This window comes from Planococcus citri, chromosome 3, assembly GCF_950023065.1.
Source record: "Planococcus citri chromosome 3, ihPlaCitr1.1, whole genome shotgun sequence".
NCBI classification, from domain to species: Eukaryota; Metazoa; Arthropoda; class Insecta; order Hemiptera; family Pseudococcidae; genus Planococcus; species Planococcus citri.
The window spans coordinates 68,448,822-68,463,033 of NC_088679.1; the positions used below are offsets into that span (position 1 = coordinate 68,448,822).

Genomic DNA, 14,212 nt, shown 5'->3' on the forward strand with positions numbered 1-14,212 from the left:
CTGTAAATTTTTGCTCGTTTGTCATTTTTATTTTATTATTATTACGATTCATGATGTGTTATTAATTATTAATTATCGATAATTGACGTGTTTTGTGATGTTTAATGCTTTCCCCAGATTCGTTGATTGTAGTTACATTATCTTCGCGAGTGTTTGATATGGTACCGAAGGGGTCGTCGACATCTCAATTCAATCCATCGTTTCATTTGTTTGAAAATCAGTTTCGGATTTAATATACGAGTATGGTCGGTAATCGGTTTCAATGATTAATTTATCGATTATTTGTAATGAGTATCTAGATTCATGTTTCCTCTCGTCTTACTCAATGTTGTTTTCTTTTCTTAGTTCAGATTCAAACACTCAGTTTCGTTGCAGTGTTTGGTTCTAATCGGTTTCGAATCTATAGTATGACAAGTGTTCGGTTTTAGTGATTAATTCATTAATCAATCGTATTAAATGTATTCGTTGATCGTTTCGATGTATTCTTATAATTCGTCGAGTGTACTATTTCGCGAATAGTTGATAGATCAGCTGTCTTTCACCGGTGTTACTTGACTGCGATCTTCGGCGTCTCTGGATTCAAGTGATCCAAACACTTTGTTGCATCGGTTTGTTGAAAATCTATTCCAAAGTAGGTGTTATTCTATGTGTAGATAGGTACGTAAATACCAAAGTACATAAATGTAGTATTTTTGATCTATAAATCCGCAACATTTGAGCTAAATTCCGAACCAAGATGAAGATTTTCGAAGAAGCTTCACAGCTCTTGGCTCAGCTTTTCTGTACGGTTTCAGCTTCAACTTGAACATTCAGCTGGCTTACCGGTTTCCATCCCTAGTTAGTTTCAAATTCCATTCATTACCGATAAAGTAATGAGCAACATCAACATCAAGATTGGAAATATAATGTTTCAACACGTAACACCTCTTGGCTATGGTGGTGTACGGAGGTACCGCTGATGACGTCATATATTATTTGAGCTACCGACACTTGACATTCTACGTTAATTTTACCTGTTAGAAGTGTTAGAATACCTAATATCAGATTTCCTGACTGATTCAAAGTAGAGGTCCGGCTCTGAGGGGCCAATTGAAAAATATCAAAAAGAGAAAGTGAAAAAAAATCAATTCATCAAAATTTTTTGTTTCTGCGTCAGAATTTTTCTAAATAGTCCCTTTTTCGGGTCCCAGCCCATAATCCATAGAGGAGTCCTCAAAGTTGAAAAAAATCAAAAAAAAAGTAGATCAGGGAACATTTTTTGAAAAGATCTAATCCACATTATAAATTGTTCTACTTACCTAACCCCCTTTTTAAGAGAAAACTTTCGATGACCACCAAATGATGTTGGCTCTCTTGTATGGAGCCCTTCGCTCCCCCCAATTGTGGAAAATAAAAAAAATTGTGTCTGAAGAAATTTTACGGACAGGGTCTCTCAAAATATGCTGGTTCCCTTGTGCATATGAAACTCCTCAAAGTCGAAAGAAATCTACAATTCTACAAGAAAATAAAAAATGGAAATCTGTACAAATATTTTGAAAATTTTTCATTTCAAGGAAGAGTACTTTTAAATCTTTACATTTTCAAGAAAACGCCTCCCTTGCAGGTCCTCCAAGCGATGTTGTCTCCTTGTACATAAATGTATTGAGCCCCCAAAGTTGAAAAATATCGAAAAGGATGAAAAATTGATGTCTGTACTTCTGTAGGTATGTACTAGGTAGTTAGGTACAAATAACTTGTATTTGAAAATTTTTCATCCTTGAGCTTACTTTTAAATAATTTTTTTAAAAAATCTTTTCCCGATTCCCCGAACAATGCTGGGCACCATAATATGTAGGGACCTCTAAAGTTGAATAAATCAAAAAAAAATTAGCAAATTGATGTTTTAAAAAAAAAATCAATCTTTTTATAAAGTTTTTGAAAATGACTTCTGTTCAGGAAAAAACCTGTTTAATGTTTCCATTTACAATAAAATTTGAAAAATCAAAGTCGGTAGGTTAGGTACGCGTAACTTAGGTATTAACTATGAAATTATTCTTTCAACAAATCAAATTTTTTTAAAAACCTAGGGAGAGACCAAGGTTCCACTTTTGCATCATGGAAGTGGGGAGGAGGGGCAAATCGTTAACACATAAATAGTGCTTTTCTGATGAGGATGGATCAAATCCAAGGATTAAAATAGGAAAGATAAGTAAAAATAATATACATTTTTTAGGAGGGGAGTATGTGTGGACGAGGCAAAAATATTTTCCTGTATTTTCGATGAAAATGTGGATCGAATTTGAGGATTAAAAGATTAAGATGAAAGAACGTTAAAATTTCAATTTCTCGGATTTGTTAATATTTTGAGAACGGAGAGGGGAGGGGGGCTGGGTAGAGTAGGAGGAGGAGGGCTTCCTGGCACGACTCATTTTCACTGACATAGTTGGAGACATTTTTCTCATGAAACCCGACAACTTAAGGGCGTTAACAAATATTTTTTTCACAAAGTATAAGGTAAGAAAGTTCCCAATTTTAAAAATCTTCTCAGATACTTCGATTTTTTCATATTCTGTAGAATTGGTGGTGGAGGGGGGGGCTCACCAGCACCACTTATTTTTCACCGAGAGGGCTGAAAATTTCTTGGCTTGATTTTCTCACTCGAGGTATCAACTTAAGGGAGTTGGAGCGAGAAAAACGAAAGGAGGTGGTTACAAACTTTAGGTTCAGCATATGAATTAAGAGCAACAACTTTTGTTTTTTGTTGTTCGATGAAATTGTGTACATTAATCTTGATATTGAGAGGTGGGTGGGAGGGCTTGTGTAGGATTTTTCTAAAATATGGTAAACGCCAACGATAGCCTTCTCTCAATAACTCTTGGTGTCAATATTTTGAAATAAAAACTTGGAGAACGATTCAGATATCTAATTATTATTAATTTTGATTTTATGACGTTTTGATTAATTTAAAATGACAATTTTGAGTCTAAAAATGAATAAAATGTCCATGATTTGATCACTTTTTTTTCAAAAAAGGTCAATTTAAGATTCAAGTAGGTTCAAGTACTTAGCGATGAGGAGATCAAAAAAGGAACACTTTAGTTAGATATTCCAACCCACCCCTACATTCCCTTTCCTTCCCTCTTCTTTTTCGGTTCTCCAAATTTTAGGACCCATTTTGCATCAGCACAGTCGTTATTTATCTAGGACTAGGTACTCATTGTTTTTTGTAAAAATGAAAATTGTTTTCACTTTTTTTTTCAACGTGCTGAAATTAACGAGAACTGGCAGGTAGGTATATCTACCCTTGATCCGTAAACATATTTTTCTATTACGTTCGTCTCGGGTTTTGTGAAAAATTGATGCATCCAATTTATAATAACAGGAAATGAAGTAATTTACGTTCGAATGTGATTAACTTGACATATTACGGCCTTAATTGAGAAAAAAAATTATTCGTCTGCAATATACGTTGGTAGGTATTACTTAGTAGGTCTAGGTACGTGAGGTAAAAATGGAAAAATCGACAAAAAGAAAACGAATAAGGCTCGAGTTAATTTAATAATGGTTAATTTTCTTCAATCTTTACGTTACGTAATAGAAAAATAGATATCTGCGGAGTCGAAGTCGACTCTTTTTTTTTTAGTGTTAGTTACTCGTAGCCTTGGAGATAGGATAATGGAATCGGTCTCATCGGTATTACATAATTGGACGAGTGGACGAGCTTCGATCGTTATTTGGTGTTGCGAAATTGGCTTTTACAAACGAACTAGTTAGTTACCAGTGTTACGTATAAACTTATAGCTTATATGTACCTCTTCACCTGTAGTAGGTATATTTGGTGTTTTGATGAATGATGATGAGATAAGAGTGATACAGAGAGGGTTTTTTCTAATTTTGATAAGGTAACTACTCGTATTCGAGTAGGTATACGAAAAACACTCTCGATTCGAAATATCACTCACACACGAGCCAAGTTCAATAGTCAGATATTACGAGTGGTATTTTTGCCGATGTATTTGGAACATTTTTTCCCCTTTCAATCCAGTTTTCTTATATTTTTTCTGCTGTTGAATTGGAACGTTAAGCCTAAATGTGCGGAACGTAGTGCACAAAACTGCCGTATTATTATGTATATTTGTAGCTTGTCCTTTTTTTTTTCGGGTAAGAAGAATTTTGTAAAGCGGCATGACGCAAAGGTTTTTCAAAGGCCCGACAGATGAGTGAAGTTAGACTTACCCCGCGTTCGTCTGCCAGTCTCGTATGCTTGGAAGCTCCGCATCTACAATCCAATCAATCAATCAACGTCACAAGTGCGTTGCTACTTTTTTTTTCTTTTCTTATATCTGCTGTAGCAGTCTTTTCCGCTTCTTAACTCGTTCGTTCGTTTGTTCTTTACTTAGTTAGTGTACCCATTATTTTATCCCGGTACTATCGACAGTATCAGCATGTCTCTATATTCGAAATGTGTAACATTCGCATCCTTGTTATATGTATGAGGGGTTTAACGCCGCATCCGCGTATAGGTTTTCACGATTTAGCGTATATCGCAGAATTACGTAGGTATACTTTTTGAGGTACGAGTATGATTGTAATTGATAAAATAGCGTGCACTGGAATAAGGGTGGTTTTTGAGCAGTTTTAGTGAGCTTTTTTGGGTTTGAATTGTGAATGGGGTTTGAATACGAGTTGTTTGCGTTTAGTTTGTCGTTAATTGAACGTTGATTTGTTTAAAAAGGAGAAAATGAAAGTTGACGAATGTGTGTGTTTTTCTGTTGACTGATGAATTTCGTGCAATTTTGGTCAAAACCTAATTTTGTTCTGAAGGAAAGGAAGGGAAGGGCGTAATAATGACATTCGCACTGAAATCGTCTTGGCTCCCTTCAGCTGTATTCTTAATTTTATTTGCTGAATTATTTTTTGGGTAATTTTTGAAAATTTGAATTTTGACGCTTTAGATTTTGTCAAAAAGGTAGTGAAAAAATGAAAAAAATTCATTAATTCGTTCATTGGTATTTTTTAAGTATAATTTTGATTGAAATGAAAAAATAATTCGTATACAAATTTTCTTCCAATTTCATTTTTTTTTTGTTGAAAATTTTTAAGTGAAAAATTTGATTTTGTTTTTTTTGTGTGTGGAGGTGGGGTCGAGTGGAGAGATTTCAGAAAATTTGGTTGAAAAAGATAGTGAACAAAGCAGTGAAAAAGTAGTGATTTTTTCAAACAAAAAAAAATCCACCAGATATACCATGGACTGAAACTTTTGGATATATTATATCTACTTCTACTTACACATAGATCTACTGAAAACTTCTCTAATCAATTAAAAATAAGATCGCAAAAAAGCTTGTTGATGCTGAATTTCATTTGAACCGTATGCAAGTTTTGCTAGATTAGAGAGGGAGGGGGGGAGGGGTTGGAAATGGAACACCCGGAAAATTGTTCAAGGTTATAGAACACCTGGAAGTTGTCATCTATCGATTTGCGAGATCAAAAAAATTACTGATCAATTTCTGGTTTTTCCTCGTTTTAGTCATTTTGATTTTCTCGTAAAAGAATAAGACGTACAGTCGAAGAATTACGAAAACAATAAAATTTATGAAATTTAAATGTTTAAAAATTCGCACTTATTTAGTGACAAACTCACTGTATTTTTGACCACTTCTCCCCCCCCCCCGTTTGAATTGCCTACTTATAAACGCATTTTTCATGTTTTTTTTTCGTTTTTTTTTTTAAATAAAAAATTGAAATTATTGTGGACAGATAAGGTATGGATTTTGGAAAGTTATTTCCAAATTATTTGAAAATGTTAAGGGCATAATAATTTGAGTTTGAAGAGTTGGCTAAATGGCTACAATTTTATTTGAATCTTTTTATGAGGATTTTTCTAAAAATTTAAATCAGAAATCCACCAGAGGCTTCAGATTGACTAACCTCAATCTAGTGATGTTAAAATGCGCGCATATTCATTTACCTGCGTGCAAGGTGAGCATTTGCGCGCAAATTCCACAAATGGATGTTATTTGCTTCTATTTGTGATTTTCAACAAGAAAAGTTGTCCAAAAAACGGAAAATCATGAAAAAATAGGGCAAAAACAGGACAATTTCTCATATTTTATTTAAAAGAAAGGGAGAGGGGTTCAATAATATTGCAATCGATTTTTTCACTGCTTTAGAAACTATTTTAATTTCTTTTTGAATTCGAAATTTTCAAATGTTTAGATCTTTTCTTCCGAATTTATCATCATTTGAGTGAAAATTTTTAGAAATTAAAATATCCAAAATAAGGGAAGAATAAAATGGAAATTGAAAAATTTTTTATTCAAAATATGAAAAAACAAGCAATTTTTCCAAAAGTACTCGTACCTACCTTAATATTTTCAGAAAGGGGAGCCCTCAAATTTTTGTTCCATAGTTGAGAAATGGTAAAAAAGACAATAGCAAGACAATTTCTCAAATTTTATATTTTGAATGAAAGGGGGAGAGGAGGGGTTCGATATTATTTTTTCACTACTTCAGAAAGCATTTTGATTTTTTTTCAATTCAAAGTTTTCAGATGTTTAGATGTTCTCCTCCTTCCCTCAAATTTATCATCACTTGGCAGAAAATTTTTAGAAATTCATATTTTCAAAAAAAATAAAATAAAATAAAAAGAATAGGTAAAATATGGGAAGTACAAAAATTTGTAGGGTTTCTCCACTAATAGGGGAACCCTATTAAAATCACCCGGAATCCTCATTTGAGGTTTACCATTTTCTTCCAAAAATACTTGGATATTTTTCAGAAGGGAGAGTCTCAAATTTTGTTTCATGATTCAAAAATAGAAGAAGTGAAAGTGATCTAGTAGGCTACAAAGTTTCAAACAAGCAGGACATCATGAAAAAAAGGGGAAAACAGTAGAACTTTATGAAGGACACCTTTTTCAAATATTTTAAAAGTTGGGAATCAAATAAAACCAAAATTCATCACTCTTTACCGAGAAATTGTTATGAAATACAGAAAAAATGGCTCAAATAATTTCATTTTCTGACTTTGGGGGAGGTGAGTTGAGTTTATAGCGTTTTTATTAGTTTATTCATCAATAGCGACCTCTGGCCTGTATTTTGATATGTCGCATGATTTTTTCATCGCGCATATTTCGCGCATTTGCTCAGCGAGCATATGCTCATAACATCACTACCTTAATCCCCATCAATTGATTTGGAAGGTAGAAAATGGAATGCTGACTCAATTATCAGCTCTTTATACTTCGATTGGAGCAGATTTCAATTTTATTTATTAGCCAAATTGAAATTTCACACCCATGAATTTTAACATCGTAGTAGTTCTTTTTTTTTCAGAAAAATTGTCAACATTTTTTTCAGGTAATCAAAAATTTCCTTCAATTTATCTATTGAAATATTCAAAACCGAGAAAACGTGATGAAAAATCGTTGCCAATGAATAATTCGTGGAGTTGGAATATTTTTTTTAAAAAATTGCAGAATATTTTTTTCAACGTTTTATTGAAATTTTGTTAAAATCAGTCGAAGGAACTTTTTGGAAGGGGGAGGGGAGGGACTTTGATCGGTCGGTCGACTCGAGTCGATTTTTTTCACATTTTTCTGCGACATCCTATTTGTGGTGATGAAAGATGACCTCATAAATAAAATGAGATTTTCACACTTTCAGCTCCACGAAGGGCATTTTTTTGGTCAAAAGACAATTTTAAAATTTAATCGAGTTATCGCAAAAATACAGAGAAAATTGTGTTTGGATGCTACTTCGATAACTCACCCAAAATACCTCCCAACGAATGCTCCTCACCCCCTCCCCCACCCCCACCCCCTCAAAAAAAGAAAATAAAAATAAAACAAACCTCAAGTTACACGTTACTAATAAAGTTGATCCAAAACTTCTGGTTATATGTAGTAAACCTTATAACTACGCCATCTAAAGTGTAAATTAAGAACATTTTCATTCTCGTCTCACCGAAAGGCGTTTCCTCCATGAAATCAGTCTAAATTTACCATTTGGGAGAAATGTTTTCAATACACAGACAGAACACCGACAAGTAAATTTCAATAACCAAAATGAAATATTTATTTTGAAAAATTTAATAGTGGAAATGTACAAGTTTGCTACATGTATGTTGTTTTTTAAATTTTTGTCATTTTTTTAAACTTAACACAATTATAACAATTTATTTATGTATAATATCTACATAATTACTAACAAAACATTATATTACAAACATCATGGTACAGTACGTACAACATAGTAATAAATAAATAATCTCAAAAAAAAAAAAAATGATAATAATAATCAAGAAGAATCAAACTGGACAAACGAAACTATAATGAGTAATTGAAAGAGAAACACATTATTTTTGTCGTTACGCGCGCGAATAACGACAAAAAAAACAAACTCAGAAAATTCGTTAAGGTACAAAAAAGAAAAACAAAATAATGAAAAAGAAAACCTCAAAATAGCAAAAAAAAAAATTTATAACAAAATAAACAGAGATATTCGAACAAGGAAAAAAAAGAATGTTCATTAAAGCTATAACAACATCGTTTTACAAACTAATCGCTAATCGATAAAAATAAAATTCATGTGAAATATGTAGGTAGGTAGTAGGTATCCTACTCGTAACATAAGCGACAGATTTCTTCATCGTGGATGTCAACGCACTTTGGAACCAGCATTTTTATGACGAGCGAGAGAGGCATAATTTTGGCAACTACTTCACCGCGAGAGTGTTTGTCAAGTTGACAAGGTAATGAATTTGGGAAATTTTTCAAGCTGGTTAGATTATTTAGGCACTTTGGTTGAAAAATTGACTCTGACTGGCAAGAAGCGAGTCTTTTTTGGATGTTTTTATATTCGTATACGAGAGTATTCGTTATTTGGGCGATTTTTTTTCTCTGTGAGTGAAATGTGAATGTTGAAAGAGTATTAAGAATGTTCTTAGAAGAGCGGGGAGAGGAGGTAGTTTTATACTTGAAATTTTTGTAATGAGATTTATTGGAATGTCCTGATTCATTCATTTATCTACTCGTACTTAGTGTCGATTCATTTTCAACCCCCCCCCCCTTCCCGCCAACACCTCTTTATCGTAAATTTTCGTTTTATTTTGAATTCTCTGGCACGAAGAGGAATTTTAGTAGATAATATGTGAGAGCGCATACGAAAAGGGACCAAATGACCAAAAAATCATACAACAATTTCAGGGAACTTTTTTTTTTTTGATCGTATGGTCCCTTTTCGTATGCAGCCTCACGTATAATGGAATTGAGGAAAGTGATTACCCTCGTTGTCTGCATTTCTGCAATTTATTCATCCTCTCTCTCCCACCACGACCCGCTTTAAGATTTGGATTCAATTTGTCAATAAACATGAGCAAAGTAGTCGTCAAGTCGAAAAGTTAGAACATATTTCTTTGGACATAAAAGTCAACAGTGTCTTGAAATTGAATGCTGAATGAATCAAGTTTGAAAATGGCATGATTTTTACTCAAGATGACGTGTAGAGAAAATTTTGAATCCCGGATTCGTTCCTTCATTTTTTTACCATGATCTCAAAGTTTGAAATTTAAAAAAAAAAGTTGAAAAATAGTAGGTAATTTTAATAAAATAAAGCAAATCATCTCTCCAAATGGATATTTTTTTCAAATCATCCCTTAATTTCATCTCCTGACAAGAGGTGGATTGAAAGAGTGTATCTTAATTTTTGGATTGTTGGAAACTTTTTGAAAGTTTAATAAATTAAAAAAAATTGTTTCAAGGACAATTTTCAAAGTTTTTCTAGAAGTGTCATTTTTTTTTTTTTTTTTTTTTTGACCGATGCGAATAATATTTTCAATTTAAGCTATGATTATACTGAACTTAGCCGTAAACTTATCGGCGCCTATTTTTGAGCCATTTTAGAGCCTTCCGCGATTTTTCAATTTTTTTCAAAAATTTCAAATTGTTCTGAAAAGGCCAAAAATGAACTTCTGCACCTGGAACTTTGGCCAGTGCTTATTGGGCATCCTCTCGAGCGTTTTTGAGGGGTACCTCAAAATTCTAGAGTTGAGGGTTCAAAAGTGAATTTTTGACCAATTTGGAAATTTCAGGAAATGTGAAAAAATCGTGAAATTTTTTTTTGGGAAAGATATCGTCTGGTGCATCACCCAAAACCCATGAAAAATCGCAATTCGACTTTTTTTGGAGCCTTCAACGAGTTTTCAAATTTCTCTAGAAATTTCAAATCGCTCTGGAGGGCTCAGAAATGAACTCGAGGACTCGTAACTTTGGTTAGTGGTTTTCCCAGGCACCCTCTGAAAACGTTTCAGGTGGTTCCCGTAGAATTCCAGAGAAGTGCGAGTTCAAAAGTGAATTTTTGACAAACTTGTAAATTCCAGAAAATGTGAAAAGACCGTATATTTTTTAAAAATATCAAACAATGTTTTTTCATCTCTAAAAAAATCGAAATTTGGCTTTTTTGGAGCCTACGACAAGTTTTAAAATTTCTGAAGAATCGAAAATTCATTTTTGAACTGGAACTCTTGGAATTTCGTGGTAACCACCTGAAAAGTTCGAATAGGTGCCCTTTCCCAATGAGCTCTGACCAGAGTTACAGGTGTCTAAGTTCATTTTTGGCCTTTTCAAAATGATTTGAAGTACTTATTTCAGGGTGTCTAACAGGTACTGCAGGTACTGCAAGTACTGTAAAAGTACTGCATTGAAATCCTCGGTACTGCAAGTACTGCATAGTACTGCATTTTGCCTGAAAAGTACTGTATTTTTTCTCAGAATCATTTATTTAATATTTTTTAAAAACCTCAAAATGAATTAATTGGTGAAAATTTTTAAAAAAATGTTCATTTTGTACCTCAAAAGATGGCAACACTTGTTAAATTATTACTTGTAAAAATTTTATCGACAAGTTCCAACCGGTTCAAAAATATTTTTTTTCTGGGGGGGAGGTCGGTTTAAGCTGGATAAAAAAAATAAGGCAATGCAAAAGGTACTGTAAAAGTACTGCATTTCTTCGGAGAAATTTTGTTAGACACCCTGTTATTTGCAGAAAATTGAAAAATCGCTGGGGACTTCAGAATAGTCCAAAAGTACCTACGTAGTTGTTCATGTGTGGTGGTTGAATTGAAGGAATTATTCAGATTAGTCCACAAGTTGAAAAATTACCCTGAGTATACAGCATTTTTGAATTTTTGTAATTTTCAAAAATTCAACAAAAACCCAAAAGTGAACTTGAACGCCTGAAATTTTGATTATGAGAGTTTTAGGACATTCTCTTCTAATATTTGACTTGGTTTCGTTCAAATCGGAGAGTTCCACTTCAAAAGGTTCTCATGTTGGAAACTTTTAGAGAGATCATGGAAGAGGGAGAGGGAGGTGATGAATTAGAAAAAATTGCATTGGCTGCTTCTTGAAGAAAGCGTTAAAAGTGCATAAAACATTAAATTTGGCCTCTTTTTTTACACAAATAATAATAGGTACTAGAAAGTTTTCTCGCTGCTCAAAAAAAGAAAAAAAAACATCACTTCGAAAGGTTTATATGTAAATTAAATATTGCACTACAACCCGAATCCGCAAACGATGCGGAAAGATTGGGGGAAAACCTCACTTTTACTTTATTTACATCCAGTTTCGTGGTCGCCAATCAAATCTATACGTAATTTCGAGCAAGTTGATTGGAATTTCTGTAGCCGAATTGAAAAAATGTGGGCCATTCAACTCGACTAGTCGACTGTCGGTTCACATCCTAATGACTCGCGGTTTCTCGACCAAAAAAAAAAAAAAAAATACAAGAAGAAAAATATACGATAGCTGCAGTTCGGGTTACAATTATTTTCAACTCAATTGATAATACTCGGGAGCAAATTCGTTGGCTAGGCTGCTGAGGAAATTAAATTCGCTGGAGCTGTTGCTGTTATCGGTGGGTAAGATCATGTTGGTATTTTGTACATTGTTGGATACGGGCGTATTGGGCGAGGCGTTTGTATAAAAATGATGAAACGAATTGAACTGGTCGCCGGCGGAATCGGCCCTAACGCTGTTCGGAGGCGTCATTACTACCGAAGAATTAGAAGCCGGCAGATTGGTGTACTGATCGGGTGACGGTACGTAAGGTACGTCGTGATTATTATGACTGGCTTCGTCGTAGAAATGAACCGGTTTCGGGTTCGGATTAATATAATCCGTTTGGTGATTGTAATTATGCTGATGGTTGGCGCCGTAAAATGGAGTCGTTTGGTTGGCATGTTCGTTGCTGCTGGCATGGTTGTAAACGGCCGCCGAATGATACGAGCCGTAATTGACACTGCCTGGGGCGGCGTGAGCATGAGTGTACTCTTCGGCTGCTGCGGTCGCGTAGTTCTGGTTGTGATAATTCTGCTGTCGTTGGTAACTTTGGTACGGTAAATCTATCGACGGCTGATGGTTGCTGGCTGTACCGTTGTAGCCGCAGTATTGCTGAGGTGGATATTGCTGACAATACGATTGTCTGGCCGCCGCCGCTGCTTGGGCATTGGTGACTTTGGCCGCGTTCATACCGTTCAATCTGGGCACAGCTGCGGGTGCTGCTTGATGCCGGTAAGGCGGTGTTTCTGGTAAATTATACATTCGATGTTGTTGTTGCTGTTGTTGCTGCTGGGGTGGTAGCGGTGGTTGAGGAACTGCTTGATGCGAGGGTGCTGATTGACGATGCTGAGGGGTATTGTGATTAGGGAATTGGTGGAGTTGCTGTTGATGGTAGAGCGTTTCGCGAGGCGAACATGTCCTGTATTGGTTTAGCTTGAAAGGACATTCGGGCGGTTGCCTGTGTTGCTGAGGAGATAGAGGATATGTATTTGGGGTATTGTGCCTGGCAACCTGTAGCAGAGATGTTGCTTGAGCCAGTACAGTCGGAGGTGACTGGTTGGCGAATGTGCCCGAGGTGGAAACAGGTATAGGTGGGCTTCGAGGAGCAGGTTTCACCGAATAAGGACTATTGCCACTGAGCGGACTCGCCATCGGAATGGTACTAGGGGTAGAAGGCGTTAGACTATCTACAGAAGGTGGCAGTATCGGACATGGTTTGATATCGTTCGACGACAGCAGCGAATTGGTATCTTTCAGACTGAGCACATTCGGCTTCTTCGACTGACTTTTTGGCGATGAGCAACACATGGCGTTGGATGTCTCCACCTTGACCACTATATCGTCGTGTTTCTTTAGCGTCGATGACGAGTTTGGAGACGACGAAGTGAGCGCTCCGCTACCTTCGTTTGATCTAGAATCTTCTTCTAGTTTTTCGTACGAGCTGCTATTGCTGTCGGCGCTGCTGATACCGGTGCTACCGTTACTATTGTTGTTGAAATTGTTACTATTACGACTAGCCAAGTGATCGCCGAGTAGACCGGATTGTAGGTCGCAGTTCTGACAGCTTTTCTTGTCTTCGCAGATGAGAGATTTAGATTTTTCCGATTTCGTCGATTTACTGCCGCTGGTCGAGTCTTTATCGCTTCCGTCTTCCGATTGTTTGCACTGCGTTTGGCGTTTGTGTTTCATTCGTCTGTTTTGAAACCATACTTTGACCTGTAAAAGGATATAATTTAGATGTTTAGAATACCGACGACGATGACGATGATGCGAAATTAGCTACTCGTATTTATTGTATCTACGCGGGAAGCGAAAAGTTAAACGTGTTGTTCGATTTGGTATCTTTCTCTTTGTTCGCGACCAAGTGCGGAATTCCGGTCTGGCGAATCGTTAAGTTGAAAATTTTCATATTAGATACCGACTATTGTCAATTTTTTTTATTCCGAGAAGCGATTTATCAAGCGTGAATGCACTTTTAGAAGTAGTAACCTTGGTTAACTTGTAAGATCACTGTGGAGAGAATTTTCGGCAGGGTCATTGATTTGGATTTAAGGTGTTTGAAAAATTATCAAACCATTCATACGGTAGCTGATGGTGAAATTTTTAATCACCCTGTTGAAAAAGTCAGAGTTATTTCAATTTTGAAAATTTTCTTGCTACAGACGTATTTTGACGGGAGGAATTTTTTGGAATAGACGAAGAAACTGATGGGTTCTCAAAAATTGGGAAAGAAAAAAGTTCAAATTCGAGTAAATGAGCCAAAATTGGGTTTTCTCCTGACCAGGAAAGTGCAAACATTTTTTAACCGGACGAATCTAAATCAAAGCTTTCAAGACATCATCAGCAAAAATTTCGGGAGCTGGAGTGGAGTACATTTTTCGGTGTTTAAGGAAT

General features: G+C 35.4%; 1 protein-coding gene across 1 annotated transcript in view; it reads right to left on the minus strand.

The window, feature by feature from the left end:
• Positions 1 to 8,041: 8,041 nt before the first annotated feature.
• LOC135838494 (homeotic protein proboscipedia-like) overlaps positions 8,042 to 14,212 on the minus strand; it is a 104,616-nt gene continuing 98,445 nt past the window's right edge. The window contains exon 3 of the mRNA XM_065354156.1: positions 8,042 to 13,534. Coding sequence (XP_065210228.1) covers positions 11,810 to 13,534 — 1,725 coding nt within the window. The 3' untranslated portion in view covers positions 8,042 to 11,809. The remainder of the gene's footprint in view (positions 13,535 to 14,212) is intronic.